At 37.7% G+C, this 19,079-nt stretch overlaps 1 protein-coding gene across 2 annotated transcripts in view; it reads right to left on the bottom strand.

The window, feature by feature from the left end:
* Positions 1-429: 429 nt before the first annotated feature.
* SOHLH2 (spermatogenesis and oogenesis specific basic helix-loop-helix 2) overlaps positions 430-19,079 on the bottom strand; it is a 46,350-nt gene continuing 27,700 nt past the window's right edge. The window contains exons 7-11 of one of the 2 annotated variants that reach the window (XM_023208675.2): positions 7,013-7,160; positions 6,766-6,857; positions 5,978-6,096; positions 2,744-3,000; positions 430-1,270 (exon numbers count right to left, since the gene is read on the bottom strand). In XM_023208675.2, the coding sequence (XP_023064443.1) occupies positions 1,250-1,270; positions 2,744-3,000; positions 5,978-6,096; positions 6,766-6,857; positions 7,013-7,160 (637 nt within the window). In that variant the 3' untranslated portion in view covers positions 430-1,249. Of the gene's footprint in view, positions 1,271-2,743; positions 3,001-5,977; positions 6,097-6,765; positions 6,858-7,012; positions 7,161-14,248; positions 15,446-19,079 lie in introns of those variants that run through there. The other variant, XM_023208676.1, reaches the window with a different exon arrangement.

Genomic DNA, 19,079 nt, shown 5'->3' with positions numbered 1-19,079 from the left:
GGCTTCTCTCATAGCCCACATGGAGATATAAAGAAATCCTGGTGCAAAGCAAAAGTACCAGCAATGATTAAGACCAGCTGGGAACATAGGCAGCAGTCCCAGTGTCCAAAATACCTCAACAGGTTCTCTTCTAATGTCAAAGCAATTATTTCTAAAGGAAAGAGAATGAAGAATCAAGCACCTGTTTTTAATAATAAGAACAAAATCTTAGTTGGAAACTGCTTGTTCCTTTATAAAGTATGTCAAACATCTACAGATTCCATCATTTTGGTATCCTCAAACAAAAGCTGTACAGTTTGACATGAGAATTAGGCTATGCCTACAGTAATTTTTAAGTGTCTCAAAACTCTAGGAAATTAAATTCCCTACATAGTACTACTAAAAGAGAGAACAGATATTTATTAAACAAAACAAAAATGGATTACAATGTTCAGGGTGAAAACTGAGTATTTTATTTAATAATAAAATGTACGTATAAGAACAATTCAGTGAAATATAAAACAAACCTTTTTTTCCCCCTTAGTTTCGAATGTCCTTTCTAATACCCATAGGGAGGAAGAGATGAAAAACAAAAGACCTGCTAGTCTGTAACTAAAGGTCCAGAAAGAAATATTTACCTATTAGCCATCGTTTCACTCAACGGATTGTGAAATGCAAAAGCACACATCAATTTATTCATTAGTAGTCAAGTAGGGAGGTAAACCCCTTTCAGCATCTCTCTGCGTATCTTAGTTTGGATGGTGAATGAAGAAGGAAACTCTCTAAAATGTCAAATAAGGAAAAGATACCACCTAGAAATGAGTGACAGTAATTCACAGGGATATTAAAAATAAGAATCAAGTTGCAATATCTGTACTCAGTGACATGAGGTATCAACACACCTTCCCAATCTTATCATTTTATCGTGTCTACATGGATCTTCCTTATAGCATGCTTTTTTCACAAATTGTGGAATATTTTTTGAGAAGAAAGAGTGTAGGTCACTGAGGCCATGTGTTCTCGTAGCTCTCTGGCTGGCAGGGATCCAAGTGTGTATGAAGATGAGTGACAGTGTGCGGCCAGCTTTTTCGATGCTGGTCTTTCTATCTGCAGAAGCTTTGAGTGCATTTGTCAGAAGCCAAACCATGCCAACTCTTTTGATATTAGGTCTTTGGGTGGAGCTTTCAAAATCATTCTTTGTTCCACTTTTCCTAGATTGTCAAACTGCGCCCAGTAGGTGGTTGAGAGTGTGAATTTCAAACATGTGCTTTTAATATGCCCAAAACTGTTGCTGCAAAGAAGGGGGAAAATCCACATTAATTGAATCCTCGCCCATTCTTACTCATAATATCATGACTGTATTTTCTATATCATAAAACAATCCGAAATGATTTGCAAAACTATGTGAAATCCTCAGGTGAATAAGCTTACAGGTTTTAAAACACGTCCTCTTATTAAAAGGAATTATTTTCTCACAACAATTCAACAAAACCCACATAGAGTAAGTACAGGTCAACGATTAAAAAATAATAATATTGTAATCTTTTCTTTCATTTACCCTAGCCTTCCTATTGGAATACTAATGATCATTAGCAACATTATGATATCTGTAGACACTGCATATTTTAACATTTCTTCGCAATTCTCTTTAGAATATTTTTCTTACAAGTATCTTTTGGAAGGTCACTATTATTCCCATTTTATAGATGTCATATGGAGATTATAACAGTATCTACCTTCAAAGGATCACTTCAGGGATTCTCATAAGATCATGCGCATTAAGTACATCGAGTAGTTGGCACTATTATTGAGTGCTCAAAACATGTTGGCTACTGTTAATATGCAAAAGTATTAGCAACTACATTAAAATTAACAGAAGTCCATTTTAAGTAGGCCAATCTAGTTTGAGTCTTCCTCTAGCACTAGACAGTTCTTCCACACAATGCAGGTATGACTGTTTCATATGCTGGTCCGTCTGCCAGGACTGCTCTTGTCTCCTCACTTCCGATTCCTCACCCCTCTACCTGGCTAATTCTTAGCAGCTAGAGATTGGCATAGATGGCATTTGTCCAGGGGCAAGCGGTCGCTAACCTCGCCCACATCTAGCTGATACATCAGTGGGGCACTCCTCCTACCCGCTTCAACCATATTGTAATTTCTGCTTCTTTGTCTGCATCCCCTTAACACTAAAGCTGCATGAGGGCAGGGATCGTGTCTACCTTTGTATGCTACATTCTTAGCACAATGACAAGCTCAGTGTCAGAATATAGTGGGTGCTCAGTAAATATCTGCTGTATGAAGACACCTGGGATCTGAAACCAGCCTGGCTGGCGACTGAAAGAAAGCTTCTTGATGAGTGTGAGTGACGCTGCCCACCTGAGAGATAAGCAGCAGTTAGTGATGGGACCAGCTGAGGATGAGGGTGGTAAAGTGGGATATGCCACTGTGGAAGGTCTGAGTAGAAGCAGGGGGACAGAGGGGAATCAGTGCTAGGGGAGATCAGATTCCACCTGTCACTGTCAAACAAGCACAGTCCCATCCAGCTTCAGTGGTTCTGGATATTGAGACACCAGCCCTGCAGCATGGGGAGCGAGAGCACGGGTCGACTGCATCTCCTTTTCACCCATCAGGTTAGAGAGACTCAGAATCAAGCCCTTAGGTCCCAGTCTTCCAACCAGAGTTGCAACAACAAAATGCAGGTCAGGGGTTTCTGCTGGCTGGAGTGAAAGGGTCCAATCTGTTCCACGGACCCCTGAAAACTTACCAGACAGTTGGGGTGTGTAGTGCACGTCTGGCCCAACCCAGAAGTGCAGTGCTGAGGGAGAAGCTTTGAGACCGGGGACACGGCTGAAGGTAAATGAATTGAAATGTTCTGATTTGTTATGGCAGTTGCATCATAGGAAGGGGTGACTTTAGAATAGTATCTGACAGTAGGCAAGGAATTCAGAGAGAGCGCTGCACTGGGAATGTGAGTTTTATATGGATCACCAATAGCATTCTCTGAGGTGGAGCTTGACGGAACTTTAATGAGAAAGAAAACAAATATGGGTCAGTATCCACAATTCTGTAATTCGGAACGACTGTTATTTGACATAAACTGCCCGCTATTTCATTTCCTCGCATTACAAATCTGTGCTACCGCTACACCCGAATGCTGATGGAAAAACAAAGTGAACTTTCTAATTGTGACATTTAGTGCAATACACACACTATAAATTAGTGTTCATGTGTCATTAAAAGACAGATTTTAGAGAAGCGGAAGATCCCTGTGCCTTTTGATGTATGTGAATGTGCATGTCAATCAAAATTGACTCTCTCTGAAGCAAGGAAGAAGGTTGGAAAGAACAACTCCATTCAGCAGAATGGTTAATATCATTATACAGCTGTATTCTACATGGTAACTAGAAGAAAAAATTCAATATATAATATTAACAATGTAACCTCAAATAATACCATGAATATTTATTTTCTACTGGACATTAATAATATTGAAAGGAAGGTAATATAATGGTACGTCTACTTTAAATACAAATGTATCTGAAATGTTTGTGAAAAAATAAGCAAATATATACAGAGATTTATGAAAAAGAACAGAAAAAGGCAAGCTGACAAGATTAAAACATGTCTGTGCTACAGATCGGGCCCAGCACAGAAACCTGGAGACCTCGGGTGGTCGTTTAACTTCTCTAGCCTTCAATTTCCTGAGGTGGGTAGTGAAAGTGAACTTTGGAAGACTGAACTGATTGAACTCCTCCGATCCTCTTTCCAAAACAACTTGGCAACATGCATTAAGAGCTATCCATACATTCACGTTCTCTGTTCTCTAACTCACCCATCACACTCTTTCAGGAACCCATTATACTCTTCCAGGAATCCAGTCCAAGGAAAAGTCCAAAATACAGAAAACCTCATATATGGGAAAATATTTCCTATCACATGACATAAAACATCACTCTCCCCCCAAACTGCAAATGCTAAATGTAGCGATTGGAAAATGGCTAAGAAAATGACTCTGTAAATCACTTGATAAATGATTAAAACCATTAAAATAGTGATGAGTGATGCATAACAACAAATATACGTATGTATGACACAAAGTTAAGTAAAAACATTCAGGAAACAAAATGGATGTCCAATGATTACTACCATAGAAAAATATACCTGGAAGAAGACTTGAAGGAAATACATCAGAAAATGAACACAGTGATGATCTTAGCCAGGTTAGTAAAGGATCGGCACTGGTTTTCAAATGCAAAAATATATTTACATCAAATAAAAATGGGAGTTTTGACTCCTTAACCTTCAAGGCCTCCCAGGGTTTGAACATGCCACAGGTCTATGGTCCTAGCATATCTCTGGCTTCCCAAGATCAGTCTCCTTAGGGGAGGTAGTGCCTCGAAATGCTGGAGCATAGAAAGGCCTGAACTCGCTGCCACAAAATGTTTCAGAGTGTCTGCAGGACATAAAGAGTATTGTATGTACAAAAAAATAACATTGACAGGCATATGCCTGTGGCCTGACCTCTATCTGATTTAATCTAGGCTGATTTAATCATTCCATATCACATTCAGCCACCGCTACTTTAAGTAGATTAACCATGGCTTATGGCAATGTTTTTTTTTTCCCTCTTATCCTCTCTTCTCTTCTCTAAGTCAGGAGAAAAGTCTAAATTGACTAAAATAACCCTGAAGCTTCTTTGGTGATATGAAGAATCAGGGCTGGGTTCTATTTGGGAGCCCCTTCTCTTTTGACTTTAGACACCACCCTGAGTACCCTTCATTTGTTCCCATGGCTTCCGCCACATCCCCATCTATGCACGGTGCCTCTACTACAGCACTTACAAGACTGTGTGGGCCATATTTTCTTTTGTGACCCTTTCTACCACTAAGTTGTGAGCTTCATAAGAACAAGAACTGCCTTTCATTCATCTCTGTGTCCCGATCTTTGAGGCAGGGACATTTAAGCTGAGAACTAGGGATGGACTTGGTGCTGCCCAGGGCAGGTGAGGGAGGAAGGACATTCCTGGTACAAGGGAGGTACTTGGTGAGAGCAGAGCCTGTTGGAGGAAGTCAGAAGTGTCATCTAGGACTGAGAGGCTGAGGAGACAGGCAGTCCTCTCATCTAGCATCTAACATTTAGGTCAAGAGGTCCCTACCTTCCTGGTTTCTAGATGGAGAGTAACTTCACCTTCAGGAATACTAAAAGTCACAAACTGCTAGCTGTGTTCTTTTCCTCTATTTTTTTCCATCTTGTTGTTTCAAGTACATGGGCATGTCTAGGCTTATATAGCACATATAACAAACATGACTCCCAGTGGGAAAGCATTTGTTCCACAATGAATATTCACATAATGAGATTTCTTGAGCCTCTCCTGTGTGTTGGTCATTGTTCTAGGCACTAGAAATACAGCAATGTATCAAACTGGCCAAAAAATTCCCTGCCTTCATGGAGTTGATATTCTAATGGAAGAAGATAGGCAACAAACAAAACACGTGAGTAAAGAATAGCAGGAGGCAGTGAGTGCTATCAAGACAAATACAGCAGAGAAAGTGGATGAGGAGTGCCTTGCGTCATGTTTATGGTAGGGAGGAATGTGCAGTTTTATCCGGGTGGCTGAGAAGACCTCTTTGGGAGGTGACATGCAAGCAAAGGCATGAAGGAAGCAAATAAATATGTTAAATGCTCAGGATACAGTCAGTCCTGAAATAATATGAACACTTCACCTCCCCTGAGATTCTATTTATATTATAAACAAAGTCACCAGTGTGCTTATCATCTATCAACAAAACGAGCTTTCTGGTAATTACAGTCAATTTTGAGCCCAGTTTCTGACATAACACTATTTAAATACCTGTAGCCACCTTGTGTACCTGAGGCTGACAACAGCAGGACTCGTCAGCTCTCCTGGATTCCCTGGTGGTGAATGCACAGGAGCCTGGGGGTTTGCAGGGCAGTGCAGGTCCCCCTGTAAGTGGCACAGATGTCAGGTGAAGCTCACCTCTCACAGCTTCATCCAAGGAGCCCTCTGCATCAGGGGCGGAGCACCCATTCCAGCACGTATTAGTCAGGAACCGGAGCCCTCTCTCAGGGGAGTAAGTGCTCGTCACACTATTTTCCCTTGAAAGGACAGAAAAAATTCTTTGCATATTTTTCAAGGAAAACAATGTGAACATTGCTGAGTTCAACTGCCCTTTTATCATTCAAGTTCTAAAAACACTGATAAAGCCTCAACTATAGATTATTTACATATGAACAAAGACACAAGACCCACAATGATTCCTGAGGACGTGCAGGAATGATGAGTTTTTCTCCACACTGTCTCTCTGTTTACATATTCTCATCAACCTACAGAGGAGCTAACCATTTGGGAAGTCACATTTGGCACTAGTGACGTGCTTTAAGCACCACTAGTTGAACCAGGGCTGGTCAGCTCCAGGGCCCGAGACCTCTTCCGGACAGAGGAACACCAGAAGCCATCGCGTCCCTGCTGGACTGTCACCATCCCTACACTCACCAGGGAGAAAGCCCCAATTTTAAGAACCTCAGAAATAACAAAAGGAGAAGCAAGGGTGAGTCACAAGATGAAAAAACCATGGACCTGAGAATATTACCTGTGTTTATCACTGCAACGAAATGATACACATCGGCAATTAGAGAAGTTCACTGACCCTTAATAAGCCCCTGCGCTTTCACTGTGGATGCGATCAGTTTTTGTCTACGTGTTTAGCATCAACACGGGAGGAAAATAGCTAGCAGACTTCAGATTTGCAAGAGCCCTTATCATACCGCTGTGCCATGACAGTGCCTGGGACAGACAGCTGGATGTTTGTTTGTTGTTTCTTACAAAACCTCCTGTTGCTCTGAAGTGCTTCTGTAATCTAAAAAATACAGAAATATATTTAGGTAGATACTGACATTTCTACATACAAACAAAGACACTTACTTTCCAATGATAAAAAATTCAAAGAAGTAAAATTGTAGTATTAAAGCATTGTCTATAAGGATAAAATTCAAAGCTCTGGGAGTCAAATACCTGGGCCATAATGGCTGGAGAGATTTTCTCCCGGATGTATTTCACATAATCAACTGTTGCCTCAAGAACTGAAGCCGCGTCATTCTTTCTCCCCTTTACATATGGCAAGAGAGTACGCAGCTGCTCGCAGCAGTATTTGATTCTTTCTCTGGACACAGAATTGCAATACATAAAGAATAATTAGTCTCATTTTATTCCTTGTACCCAAAGACAAACAACCCTTCCTCCTGGGTATGTTTGTACAAGAACCACCCCTCCCTACGCAGTCTCCATTTCAGAGAAAGGCGGTGTCCCTACAAACCAGCAGCCCTCACAGCCCCTGAAATCCCAGCTTCCTGGGGTACCCACACATACCACTGCACAAAGAACCACTGTCCAAGTGCACTGTATGTGCTGACAGCAGCCCCAGCTCTCTCATCTCAGGCCTGCTGCAGAGCGCTGGATGCCCAATCACTGAGGCAAGTACCCTTCCCACCCCCTGCTGCCTACGGACACGTGCGGACCACTCTGCCCTCCCAGCAGAGAATTGTACATGATATAAAAATCCTTTTGCGATTCACACTAGAAGCCTAGAAGGCAAAGAGCAGTCAGGACCTTCATGTCACTGGGACCTAGACCACATTTCCAGCAGCAGATCAGCTAGCATCTTGTGTCACATGACTTCATGGCCTGAGCAAAAGGAAAACCAGAAGGCTGCTTCCTTTACATGAGGTAGGTACAGACAGATGGAGTACACCAAGATGCAGGTATCAGAAAGAAACTAACCTGTCTTTTGCAGCTCTGAAGGGGGATAGGAAATGTAGATCTAACTGACTTAAGCCCTTGGTGGCTTCATTTATCCATGTGTTCATTTAATAAAACATTTTTAAGCCCCTGTTTTGTGCTGAATACTACCTTGACATCTACAGGGTTGAATGGTGGCTCTGCTATTACTAATTGGAACCTTAGGCAAGTTACTAAACCTCTGTAAACACCAGAATGGCAGAGAAATTAGATTTAAAAACCTAGTTTGACATATGGCCAATGAGTAACTCAAATGGTGTTCTCACTGAGCTCTGAGGAACTCTGGGGTGTCTGCGCAGGCGTCTTAGGAACTATCCTGGGAAGGGGAGGCTAGAAGAGTCAACAATTTGACAATGTGTCTGAAGGGCTTTGAAACTTTTCACACCCTTTGACATGATACTTCCACTTTCAAGGATCCATCCTAAGGAGTGAATCTAAAACACAGAGCACAGTGTGTATACACAGAAACCCTTCAGAGCAATATATTAGAAAAATATGGAAAACAATACTGAATATAAGAAGATGCCTTAAGTAAGCTACAGTACATTAGTTCAGCAGAATGTCACCTGGCAGTGGAAGTGATATGTTATAAAGCTTATTGGGGAAAAGTAGGACACAAAACAGCATATAAAATATAATCCTAGCCACTAAACAAAGTGAAAATGAAGCCTAGGAAAAAAGACGGAAGGTAAAAACATCCAGTACAGTTATTTCTGGATGGCTGGATGATGGATCCTTTTTATTCCCTTTATTTTCTATATTTTCCAAATATTTTTGCCAGGTGTATGTCACATTCATAATTGAAACTATTAAAATGCTATTAAAATTTTTCCAACATTAGAAAAATGTTCAAACATAGAGAAAATTTGAAAGAATTATACAGTGAACACCTATACACTCACCACTGAAGAGTCTACAGTTAACATTTACTGTACAGGGTAAGTATCTCTCCATATAATGCCTGGGTAAGTGTTTAAGATTTCAGACTTTTTTTGGATTTTGGAATACTTGCATATATGTAATAAGATAGCTTGGGGATGGGACCCAAGGTTTAAGACAAAACTGATTTATGTTTTATAATATATATATAGCCGGAAGGTAACTTTATACAATATTTGTACCTGAAACAAAGTTTGTACACACTGAACCATCAGAAAGAAAAGGTGTCACTATCTCATGTCAGTGCTGCAAAAGTTTGATTTTGGAGCATTTCAGATTTCAGCTTTTCAGATTAGAGATAGTCAACCAGTATCTGCTTTATTATGTATGTGTCATCCCACTGTTCATACATCAACATATTTACATATATTAAAGCAAGGTAAGTTGTAGACATAAGCATATTACACTCCTAAATGTATCAGTAGCTAGAGCTCAAATTACTTTATTTTCAGGTAAATGCCACATAAAACAAAAATGCACAATGAGTCCCATTCTATGAGTTTGGACAAATACATAACAATTGTATGTATTTGAAATACATATGTAATGAAAATCCTAATCACACATGAAAATCCATTATCACAACCCCAGGAAGTCCCTTAGGTTTCTTCCCAGTCAATACCATCCCCTAACCCCATAAAGCAACTACAATTCTGATATTTTTTTCCATACCACATCCCTTTTGCCTGTCTTCAAATAGCATACAAATAAAATCTTACAGCATGTATTCTTTGTAAAGCTTCTTTCACTCAGTTTTAATGTTTCTGGAATTTATCAATGGGGCTAACCGTATCAGCAGTTTGTTCCTCTTCACTGAGCAACAGTATTCCATAGTATGTAAATATACCACAGCTTACTTATTCATTCTCTTATTGATGAATACTTGAGCTGTGACTAGTTTTGGGTTATTACAAATAAGGCTGCTAGAACATTCTAGATGTCTTTTTGTGACTGCATGGTTTTATTTCTCTTGGGTAATATGTAGGAATAGAAATGATGGGCCATTTTATAAGTTTATAAAAACTGGCAGAACTTCTACCACACCAAAGTAGTACCATTTTACACTTCCACCATCAGTGTATCAGACTTCTTGTTCCAAATCTTTAATGGTATTTAATATTGTCAGTTTTCATTTTAGCATTTTGGCCTATCCATTACGCTTTAATCTGCATTTCCCTGACAGCTAATGATGTTGAGCACTTTTTCCTGTGCCTTTTGGGCACTGGTATAGCTTCCTTTGTGAAGTGTCTGTGCAGACATTTTACCTACATTTTAATTGAATTGCAGGTCTTTTTATTTTTTAGTTTTGTTAGTTCTTTGGAATATCTCGGATACCAGGATTTATCAGATATCTGTTTGGCAAATATTTTCTCCCAGTCTGCAGTTTTCATATTTATTTTCTTAAAACTTTTTGATAGCAAAAGTTTTAAATTTTGATAAATCCAATTTATTTACTCTCTCTCTGTCATGGTTATTGCTTTCTATGTCCTGTCTAAAGAACATCTGTACTCTCAGCTCATGAAGACATTCTCCTATTGTAGAACTGTAATGTCCAATACAGTAGTCAATAGACGTGAGACTATTTAAATATAATAAATATAAATTAATATTACATATATTAAAAATTCATTTCCTAAGTTGCAATAGTCACATTTCGAATACTCAATAACCACATGTTGCTAGTGGCTACTGTATTAGATGATGAAGATATAATTTTTAACACAGCAGAAGATTCTACTGAATAGTGTCATATAGTGTCATCCTAGAAGTTCTATAATTTTAGCTTTATAGTACAGCTCTGACTATGTTCCATCTTGAATTAAATTTATTATATAGTGTGAGGTAAGGGGTCAAGGTTGAGTCTCTTTCCAGACAGATATCTAGTTGTTCCAGCATCATTTATTAAAAAGGCTTTTCTGTCCCAAAATATTTGCTTTGGTGCTTTTGTTGAAAATCAAATGACTATAAATATATGGATCCAGTGCTGGGCTATTGTGTTCCATTGATCTATCTGTTAACTTTTACGCCAGTTACCTACTGGTGATTGTAGCTTTATGGTAAGTCTTGAAGTCAAGATAGTTTAAGTTATTCTACTTTACTGTAATTTTGCAAAATTGCTTTGGATATTCTAAGTCCTTTTCATACATTGTAAAATCTCTTGTCAACTTTTATGGAAAAAAAACTTTCTGGGATTATGATTTGGATTCAAATAATGTTTCAATTTGGTGAGAACTGACATCTTAACAATGGTGAGTCTTTCATCATTATGGTATAATGCATGACTTAGTTTTTAACTTTTGATAGTAACATTTTGAATGATCAATGTACAGATCATTTGAGTTTTTTTTTTTTTTTTTGCATATTTTTTCCTAAGTATCCTAAAGCTATTTTATTCTACTTTAAGTGTCATATTTATATTTTCACTTTATAATTATTTGCTGTTAACATATAAAATACCATTGGTTTTTGTACCTTATCTTCTGCAACCCTGTCATAGTCATTCTTTGGTTTTAGTAACTCTTTTGTAAATGATTTAGGACTTTGACTTTATACCCAATCATGCCATCTACATATAGTAAGCCAGTTTTCCTTCTTCCTTTCTAATGTGTATGTCTAGTTCTTTATCTTGCCTAATTGCAATGGCTAGGATTATTTATTTGATGAGAAACAGAAATGGTAAGAACAGGCACCCTAAGTTTGTTCCTGATCTTTTTAAGGAACAGTCAACATGTTATCACTAAGTAGAATGTTAGTTATAAGTTTTTTATAGATGCCTTTTAACAAATTGAGGAAGTTGTCTTCCACATCTATTTGCTGAAAGATTTTTTTAAATGATAATGGTATACTGAACGTTGTCAAATATTTTTTCAGAATTTGTTAATCACATGGTTTTTCTCCTTTATTCTGTTAATGTGGTAAATTTCATTGGTTGATTTTTTATATTGTGTTTGTGAGACAGTGTCTCACTCTGTCGCCCAGGCTGGAGTGCACTGGCACCATCTCAGCTCACCGTAACCTCTGCCTACTGGGTTCAAGTGATTCTCATGCCTCAGCCTCAAGAGTAGCTGAGATTACAGTGTGTGCCACCAAACCTGGTAATTTTTTTATTTTTTAGTAGAGACGAGGTTTTGCCATGTTGGCCTGGCTGGTCTTGAACGCCTGGCCTCAAGTGATCCACCTGCCTTGGCCTCCCAAAATGCTGGAATTACAGGTATGAGCCACCATACCCAGCCCCATTGGTTGACTTCTGAATGTCACACCAGTCTTGCTTTTCTAGGATAAACCTGATGTGGTCATATTATATCTTTATATATTTCTCGATTCAATTTGCTAAAATTACGTTAAGTGTTTTTGTTTTTGAGTTCATGAGGGATACTGTTCTGTAATTTTCTCTATAAATAATGTCTTTGTCAGGCTTAGGGTTATGTTGTTCCCATGAAAGGGGTTAGGAATTATTCCCTCCTCCCATTTCTGTAAGAACATGTTTAAGATTGGTATTACTTCTTTAAATGCTTGCTGAAATTCATTGGTAAAACCACTGGAGTGTTTTCTCTTTGGTAAGGTTTTGATAACAAGTTCAATTTTGTTAAATATAGAGCTATTCTGGCTTTCTGCTTCATCTGGTATCAGTTTTGATAAACTGTGATTTTCAAGAATTTATCCAGTATATCTAAGTTGTTGAATTTACTGGCCTAAAATTGTTCAAAGTATACTCTTTTGTATTTAAATATTTAGAGTAGCTATCGTGATCACCCCTCTTTCATTCATGATTGTGATATATTGTGTTTGTCTCTCTCCCAGCCTCCTCCCCCTTCACCATCCCACTTATTTGGGTTTACTTTGTTTTACTTTGGCTTGCTTCCTAAGATGGAACCTTATATTACTGATTTTTAGGCCTTTTGCCTTATCTAATATAAGCATTTAAAGTCACAGTGTTTTCACTAAACTTTGTTGTAGTTTATTTAAAAACTTTGATATATTGCATTCTCTTTTTTTAAATTGGAAGTTCCATGATACATGTGCAGTACATGCAGGTTTGTTACATAGCTAAAAGTGTGCCTTGGTGGTTTGCTGATATATGCTGTTCTCAATAGATTCACTTTGAAATATTTTCTAATTTTTCTTGTGATTTTTTTTGTTTTACCCATGGATTACTTACAAGTTTTTTTGTTTTTGTTTTTTTGTTAATTTCCATTCAAGATTCCCCTTTAAATCTTATTCTTACTGATTTCTAATTTAATTTCCTTGTGGTAAGGGAACACATCTTTTTAATTCAACTCTTTTGAATGTATTGAGGCTTCTTACATCACCCCCGGTATACAGTCTATTTAAGTGACTGTACCATGTGCCACTGAGAAGGAGTCTTCTGCTGCAGCTGTTGGGAGTGTTGCTCTATAAATATTCATGAGATCGAGGTGGTGAGCAGTGTTCATATCTTCTAGAGCTTACTGATTTTTTGGTGTCCAGTTTTATAAATTGCTGAGAGAGGAGTGTTAAATCCCCAGCAATCATTTTTAAATTATCTATTTGCCCATTTAATTCTGTAAATTTCTGATCCAAATATTTTGAAGTTCTTATCACATGCTATTTGTGATTTTATATCATTCTGAGAAGCTGACACTTCTATCATTATAAATTGCCCCTCTTTACCTCAGGTAATACTGTTTGTTTTCAAGTCTACTTTATTTAGTATTAAAACAGCCTATTTGATTTTCTTAGACTTCCTGTTTCCACAATGGATATATCTCTATTAATTTTATTTTTTATATTTAAAGCTTCTCTGTTACAGACAGTGGATAGCTAGGTATTGGGTTTTGTTTGTTTTAATCTATTCTGAAAACTTCTGCCTATAAGTTGGATATAGCTGGATAAAGGTCTACCATACCTTTTTTCCCTCTGTAGTCTCTTTTGCTTTTTTATTCTTCTGTTCCTCCTTTCCTTCCTTCTTTTTAAAATATTTTTAAAATTCCAATTTTAATTTACCTTTTGGCTTCACAGCAATGCATTTTGCCCATCTCTTTAGGGTTGCTCTAGGGATTACAATATATATCTGAAGTTTTCATCGTCTAGAATTAATACTTTATGACATCACATAAAATGTATAACTGCAGAAGTTATGCAAATGCATTTATCCCACTCATTCTTCATGTAATAGTCAAATGTACTATAGCTACATAGATTATAAACCCCATAATACATTGCTATAATTTTTGCTTATAATAGTTTTAAGTATTCTAAATAGTTTAAAATGAAAAACGTTTGTTTTTGCTCAGACATTTATCATTTTCGGTGCTATGTAGTCCTTCCAGTGATTCTAGTTTCCATTTGGTATTATTTCCCTTCAGCCTGAAGAATTTCCTTCAGCTTTCTTACCCTGCAGGTCCACTGGTGTCAAAATATCTAAGTTGCCTTTTATCTGAAAATGTCTTTATCTTATATGAAGATAAAGGGAAATAATATCTGATGGAAATATGATTTGCACAAACAAGTGAAGAGTCTAAGACAGGATAAATATGGTGGCATACATTAAAGGGTAGTTTTCTAACTTATTAATGTTTTAAAAACCAATAGTATATTTATTTGACAGGCCCAGAGCAGCTGTATACTGCTAAGATTTCTGCTACAGAGGTAAGAAAAAAGTGTCCTTGTAGTTTATGTCCCTTTGATGGTGGCAGCCAAGATTGAGTGCAGAAATGCAGGAGCAAAAGATGGTAATACAGGGAAATTCATGGGGAGAGAATTTTTGCAACTCAGACAAAACCTTGTATACAGTGAAGAGCCTGTTCTACTGCAAACAAGAATCTGATATTTGGGTTAAAAAGTTAAGAGTTAAGATTAAAGTCACTGAAAATTACTTATTTCTCCAGTGAAGAGTCAGGGTCCATTTCCTCTCCTCTTGAATCTTCACTGGCCTGTGCCTACTTTAACCAAAAGATACCTGGAGAGTGACTCTACGAGAGTTCTGGGACCAGTATTTCAGAAGATGTAGCTTTCATACTGGTCTCATGGAATCCTAAGCCTTCATGTAAGAGGTCCTTCTAGCTTGCTAGAGATACCATGTGGAGAAGTGATGAGACCACAGGGAAGAACAGCCCATTGGAGCACAACCGGCAGCCACATCCTCCAGAAGACCATATGTGTGGATGATGCTGTGCTGGAATCTCCAGACAGGCCAATTGTTGGCTGAACATCATGAAGTGCCATGGTTAATACCACACAGAGAAGAATAACAGAGTCAAGCTCTGCCCAAACTGGTGGTGACTCACAAAATCATGAGATATGATACACAGTTTGTTGATTTCCACTACCAAGTTTTAGAGTAATTTGTTGTACAGTATTAGATAACTGGACAACAGCTTACTGTTTAAGAAAAACTAGTAACAATGCCAGGTTGATAACTGATGTGGCTTGGATGTTCTGTCCCCTCCAAATCTTATAAAATGTGATGCCCAATGTTGGAGGTGGAACCTGGTGGGAGGTGTTAAATCATGGGGGTGCTCTAGCGTTTAGCTTAGTGCCATCCCCTTGGTGATGAGTTCTCACTCCGTTCATGCAAGATCTGGTGGTTTAAAAGAGTCTGGGGCCTCTCCTTTCTCGTTCTCTTGTTCCTCCTCTTGCTGTGTGACACACTGCTCCACTTTGCCTCCTGCCATGATTGTAAACTTCCTGAGGCCTCACCAGAAACAGAAGCTGCTATGCTTCCTGTACAGCCTACAGAATCATGAGCCAATTAAACGTCTTTTCTTTATAAATTACTCAGTCTCTGGTATTTCTTTATAGCAACATGAGAATGGACTAACACAATAACATATGTAAAAGTAAAATGTATGACAACAATAACAAAAAAAAATGAAAGAAGGTAAATAGAAATATGCTGTTGTATTTTAAGGGCATAATATCAATTCAAGGTAGATTATGATAAGTTAAAGATGCATGTCATAATCCCTAGATCAACCAATAAAAAACACTTTTAGCTAAAAAGTCAATAAAAGAGATAAAAAGAAATGTTAAAGTATACTTGATAAATCAAGGAAGGCAGGTAAAGAGAAAAGAAGGAAAAAGAAAATACATTAGACTAATGAACACAAATAGAAAAATTGTGGACCTAAAACCGCACTTAACAGTAAGTATATTATATGAAAACAAATAATAGATTGTCAGAATGAGTAAAAAATAACAACAAAATTCAACTACATGCTATTTATAAGGGAAACTCTTTAAATATAAAGACATATACAGGTTAAAAAAAAAACCATGCAAATACTAATCATAAGAAAGCTATATTAGTATCAAAGTAGATTTTTTAAGACAGGGAGTACTAGCATAGAAAAATTAGCATTATTATTTCCTCAGGATAAGTGGGTCAATTCAGCAAGAAGACAGGCATCTAACAACAGAATCTCCAACTACATGAAGCAAAAACTCTCAAAAAGAAAGGGAAAAAGAGTTGTCACTGAAAAATTTAACCCTCAAAAATTTAACCCTATCGACTAATTCTACCTCATTAATATTTATAGAATACTACACCCCCCAAACAGAAGAATACAGTCTTTTCAAATGCATATGGAACATTCATCAAGGGAGAACACACTTTGGGCCATAAAACAAGTTTCAGAAAATATCAAAGGACAGAAACCTTACAAAGTATGTTTTCAGATGACAACATGATTAAATTATAAATCAATACCTAGAAAGTCTCCAAACATTCAAGTTAAGTTATACACTTCTAAACAGTGAAAAGACTTACTAGTGAAAAGAAAAAAATCACAAGGGATATGAGAAAATATTTTGAACTGAATGATAGTGGAAATATATCAAAGTTGATGAGATGCAGCTGAAGCAATGCTTAGAGGAAAAACTTTCATAAAGGAAAAGTTTTAGTTTTAAGTGCTTATATTAGAAAAGAAAAGGTTAAAATCAGTGATAGAAGTTTCTACCTACAAATACTTTTTTTTTCTTTTTGAGACGGAGTCTCGCTCTCGCCCAGGCTGGAGTGCAGTGGTGCTATCTTGGCTCACTGCAAGCTCCGCCTCCCCGGTTCACGCCATTCTCCTGCCTCAGCCTCCCGAGTAGCTGGGACTACAGGCGTCCACCACCACGCCTGGCTAATTTTTTGTATTTTAGTAGAGACAGAGTTTTACCATATTAGCCAGGATGGTCTCGACCTCCTGACCTCGTGATCTGCCTGCCTCGGCTTCCCAAAGTGTTGGGATTACAGGCCTGAGCCACTGCGCCTGGCCTACTTTTTTTTTTTAATACTTTAAGTTCTGGGATACATGTGCAGAACCTGCAGGTTTGTTACATATGTATACATGTGCCATGGTGGTTTGCTGTACCCATTTTAAGCCCCGCATGCATTAGATATTTGTCCTAATGCTCTCCCTCCCCTTTCCCCTCCCCCGCTTGCCAGGCCCTGGTGTGTGATGTTCCCCTCCCTGTGTCCATGTGTTCTCATTGTTCAACTCCCACTTATGAGTGAGACCATGCGGTATTTGGTTTTCTGTTCCTGTGTTAGTTTGCTGAGAATGCTGGTTTCCAGTTTCATCTATGTCCCTGCAAAGGACATGAACTCATTCTTTGTCATGGCTACATAGTATTGCATGGTGTATATGTGCCACATTTTCAAAGCCTTTTTTTGTTTTTAAAAGCAAAGTATAGAGGCTGGGCACGATGGCTCACGCCTGTAATCCCAGCACTTTTGGAGGCCGAGGTGGGCAAATCAAGAGGTCAGGAGTTTGAGACCAGCCTGGCCAACATGATGAAACCCCATCTCTTCTAAAAATACAAAAATTAGCCAGGCGTGGTGGTGGACCCCTGTAATTCCAGCTAATCAGGAGGCTGAGACAGGAGAATTGCTTGAACCCAGGAGGCAGAAGTTGCAGCAAGCCAAGATTATACCACTCCGCTCCAGCCTGGGTGACAGAGCAAGACTCTGTCTCAAAAAACAAAAAACAAAAAACAAAGTATAGAAAGACAAAGAGCAGAAATCAATGAAATAAAAAAGTGAGCTAATACAGAAAATCAATGAATCAAAATCTGCTTCACTGAAAAAAAATCAGTAAAACTGATAAAACTGACAAACCTTTTTTTGCTAGATTGATCAAGAAACAAGACAAAAAACACAATTTATCAATACCAGGAATGAAAACAGCCATCATCACAGACCTGTAGATGTTAAAATGATAATAAGATCATGTTGTTAAATAAATGTGACACTTAAGATTAAATGGACAAATTTCTTGAAAGACATAAATTAACCCAACTGACACAGAAAAAAAACAACCAAAAGGAAAAAATAGGGAATTTAGTCCTATAATAATTACAGAAATTGAACATGTAATTAAAACTTTTCCATGAAGAAAATTCCAAACCTAGTGACTTCACTGCTGAATCCTATCAAACATATCATTTCTACACAAATTCTTTCAGAAAACAGAAGACTTTCCATTTCATTTTATAAGACCAGTCTGAGAAAAAGACATTGTAAGAAAACTTCAAACCAATATTCTTCATAAACACAGATGCAAAAATTGTTAACAAAATGTTAGCAAATCTAATCCAGCAATAAATAAAAATTATCTATACCTTAAGACAAAGTGAAGTTTGCATTTAAAAAAATTGGTCATATTCACCACAGTAACAAACAAGAGGAGAAGTAATCACCTTACTAGATAGAGAAAAAAAGACCGACAACATTTTACATCCAGTCATGATAAAATCCTAAACTAGGACTAGAAGGGAACTTTTTTTTAAGCTGATAAAAAAGCATGCACAAAAGCCTACAGCTTATATTACATGTGATGGTAAAAGACAACATTTTCCGTCAAGATCGGAAACAAGGCACGGATGTCTACTTGGGGCTCTCCTCTGTACAAATGTGTCTCAAGCAAACGAGGACTCACAGGGAAAAATATCTGGGCCAGATACAACTTGAAACCCTCGAAGAACTGCCTTTCTTGAATTTTTAAGACTTGTCTAGTCCTGGAAAAGTCTTCATTTGTGGGACACTATGGCAAAGCTCAACGTTTCCCTTCTTTTCAAGTGAATGAACACCCCCAAAATTATTAAACCATCATCATGTCAGACTCATGGGTACACAAAAATGTGATGACATCATTTGGAGAATACACACTTTACAAGAAAAAAACATGTTTATGTATTTATAAACATATAATGAATGGGATTTCACCAAGAGTGTAAGAATTTGCTAATTTTGATTAATATGTTCTACTAAGAAGAATGCAAGTGTCAGAGAAAAAAACTTCCCAAGTGCAAAAATATTGGCCAGAACCATCATTTCCTTAATATTAGCAAACATCATGTTGCCCTACTGCTTAAAAACAAA

The sequence above is a fragment of the Piliocolobus tephrosceles genome, chromosome X (assembly GCF_002776525.5).
Source record: "Piliocolobus tephrosceles isolate RC106 chromosome X, ASM277652v3, whole genome shotgun sequence".
NCBI classification, from domain to species: domain Eukaryota; kingdom Metazoa; phylum Chordata; class Mammalia; order Primates; family Cercopithecidae; genus Piliocolobus; species Piliocolobus tephrosceles.
The sequence above is the reverse complement of the archived record's forward strand: the minus strand, read 5'-3'. Positions and strand labels throughout refer to the sequence as shown.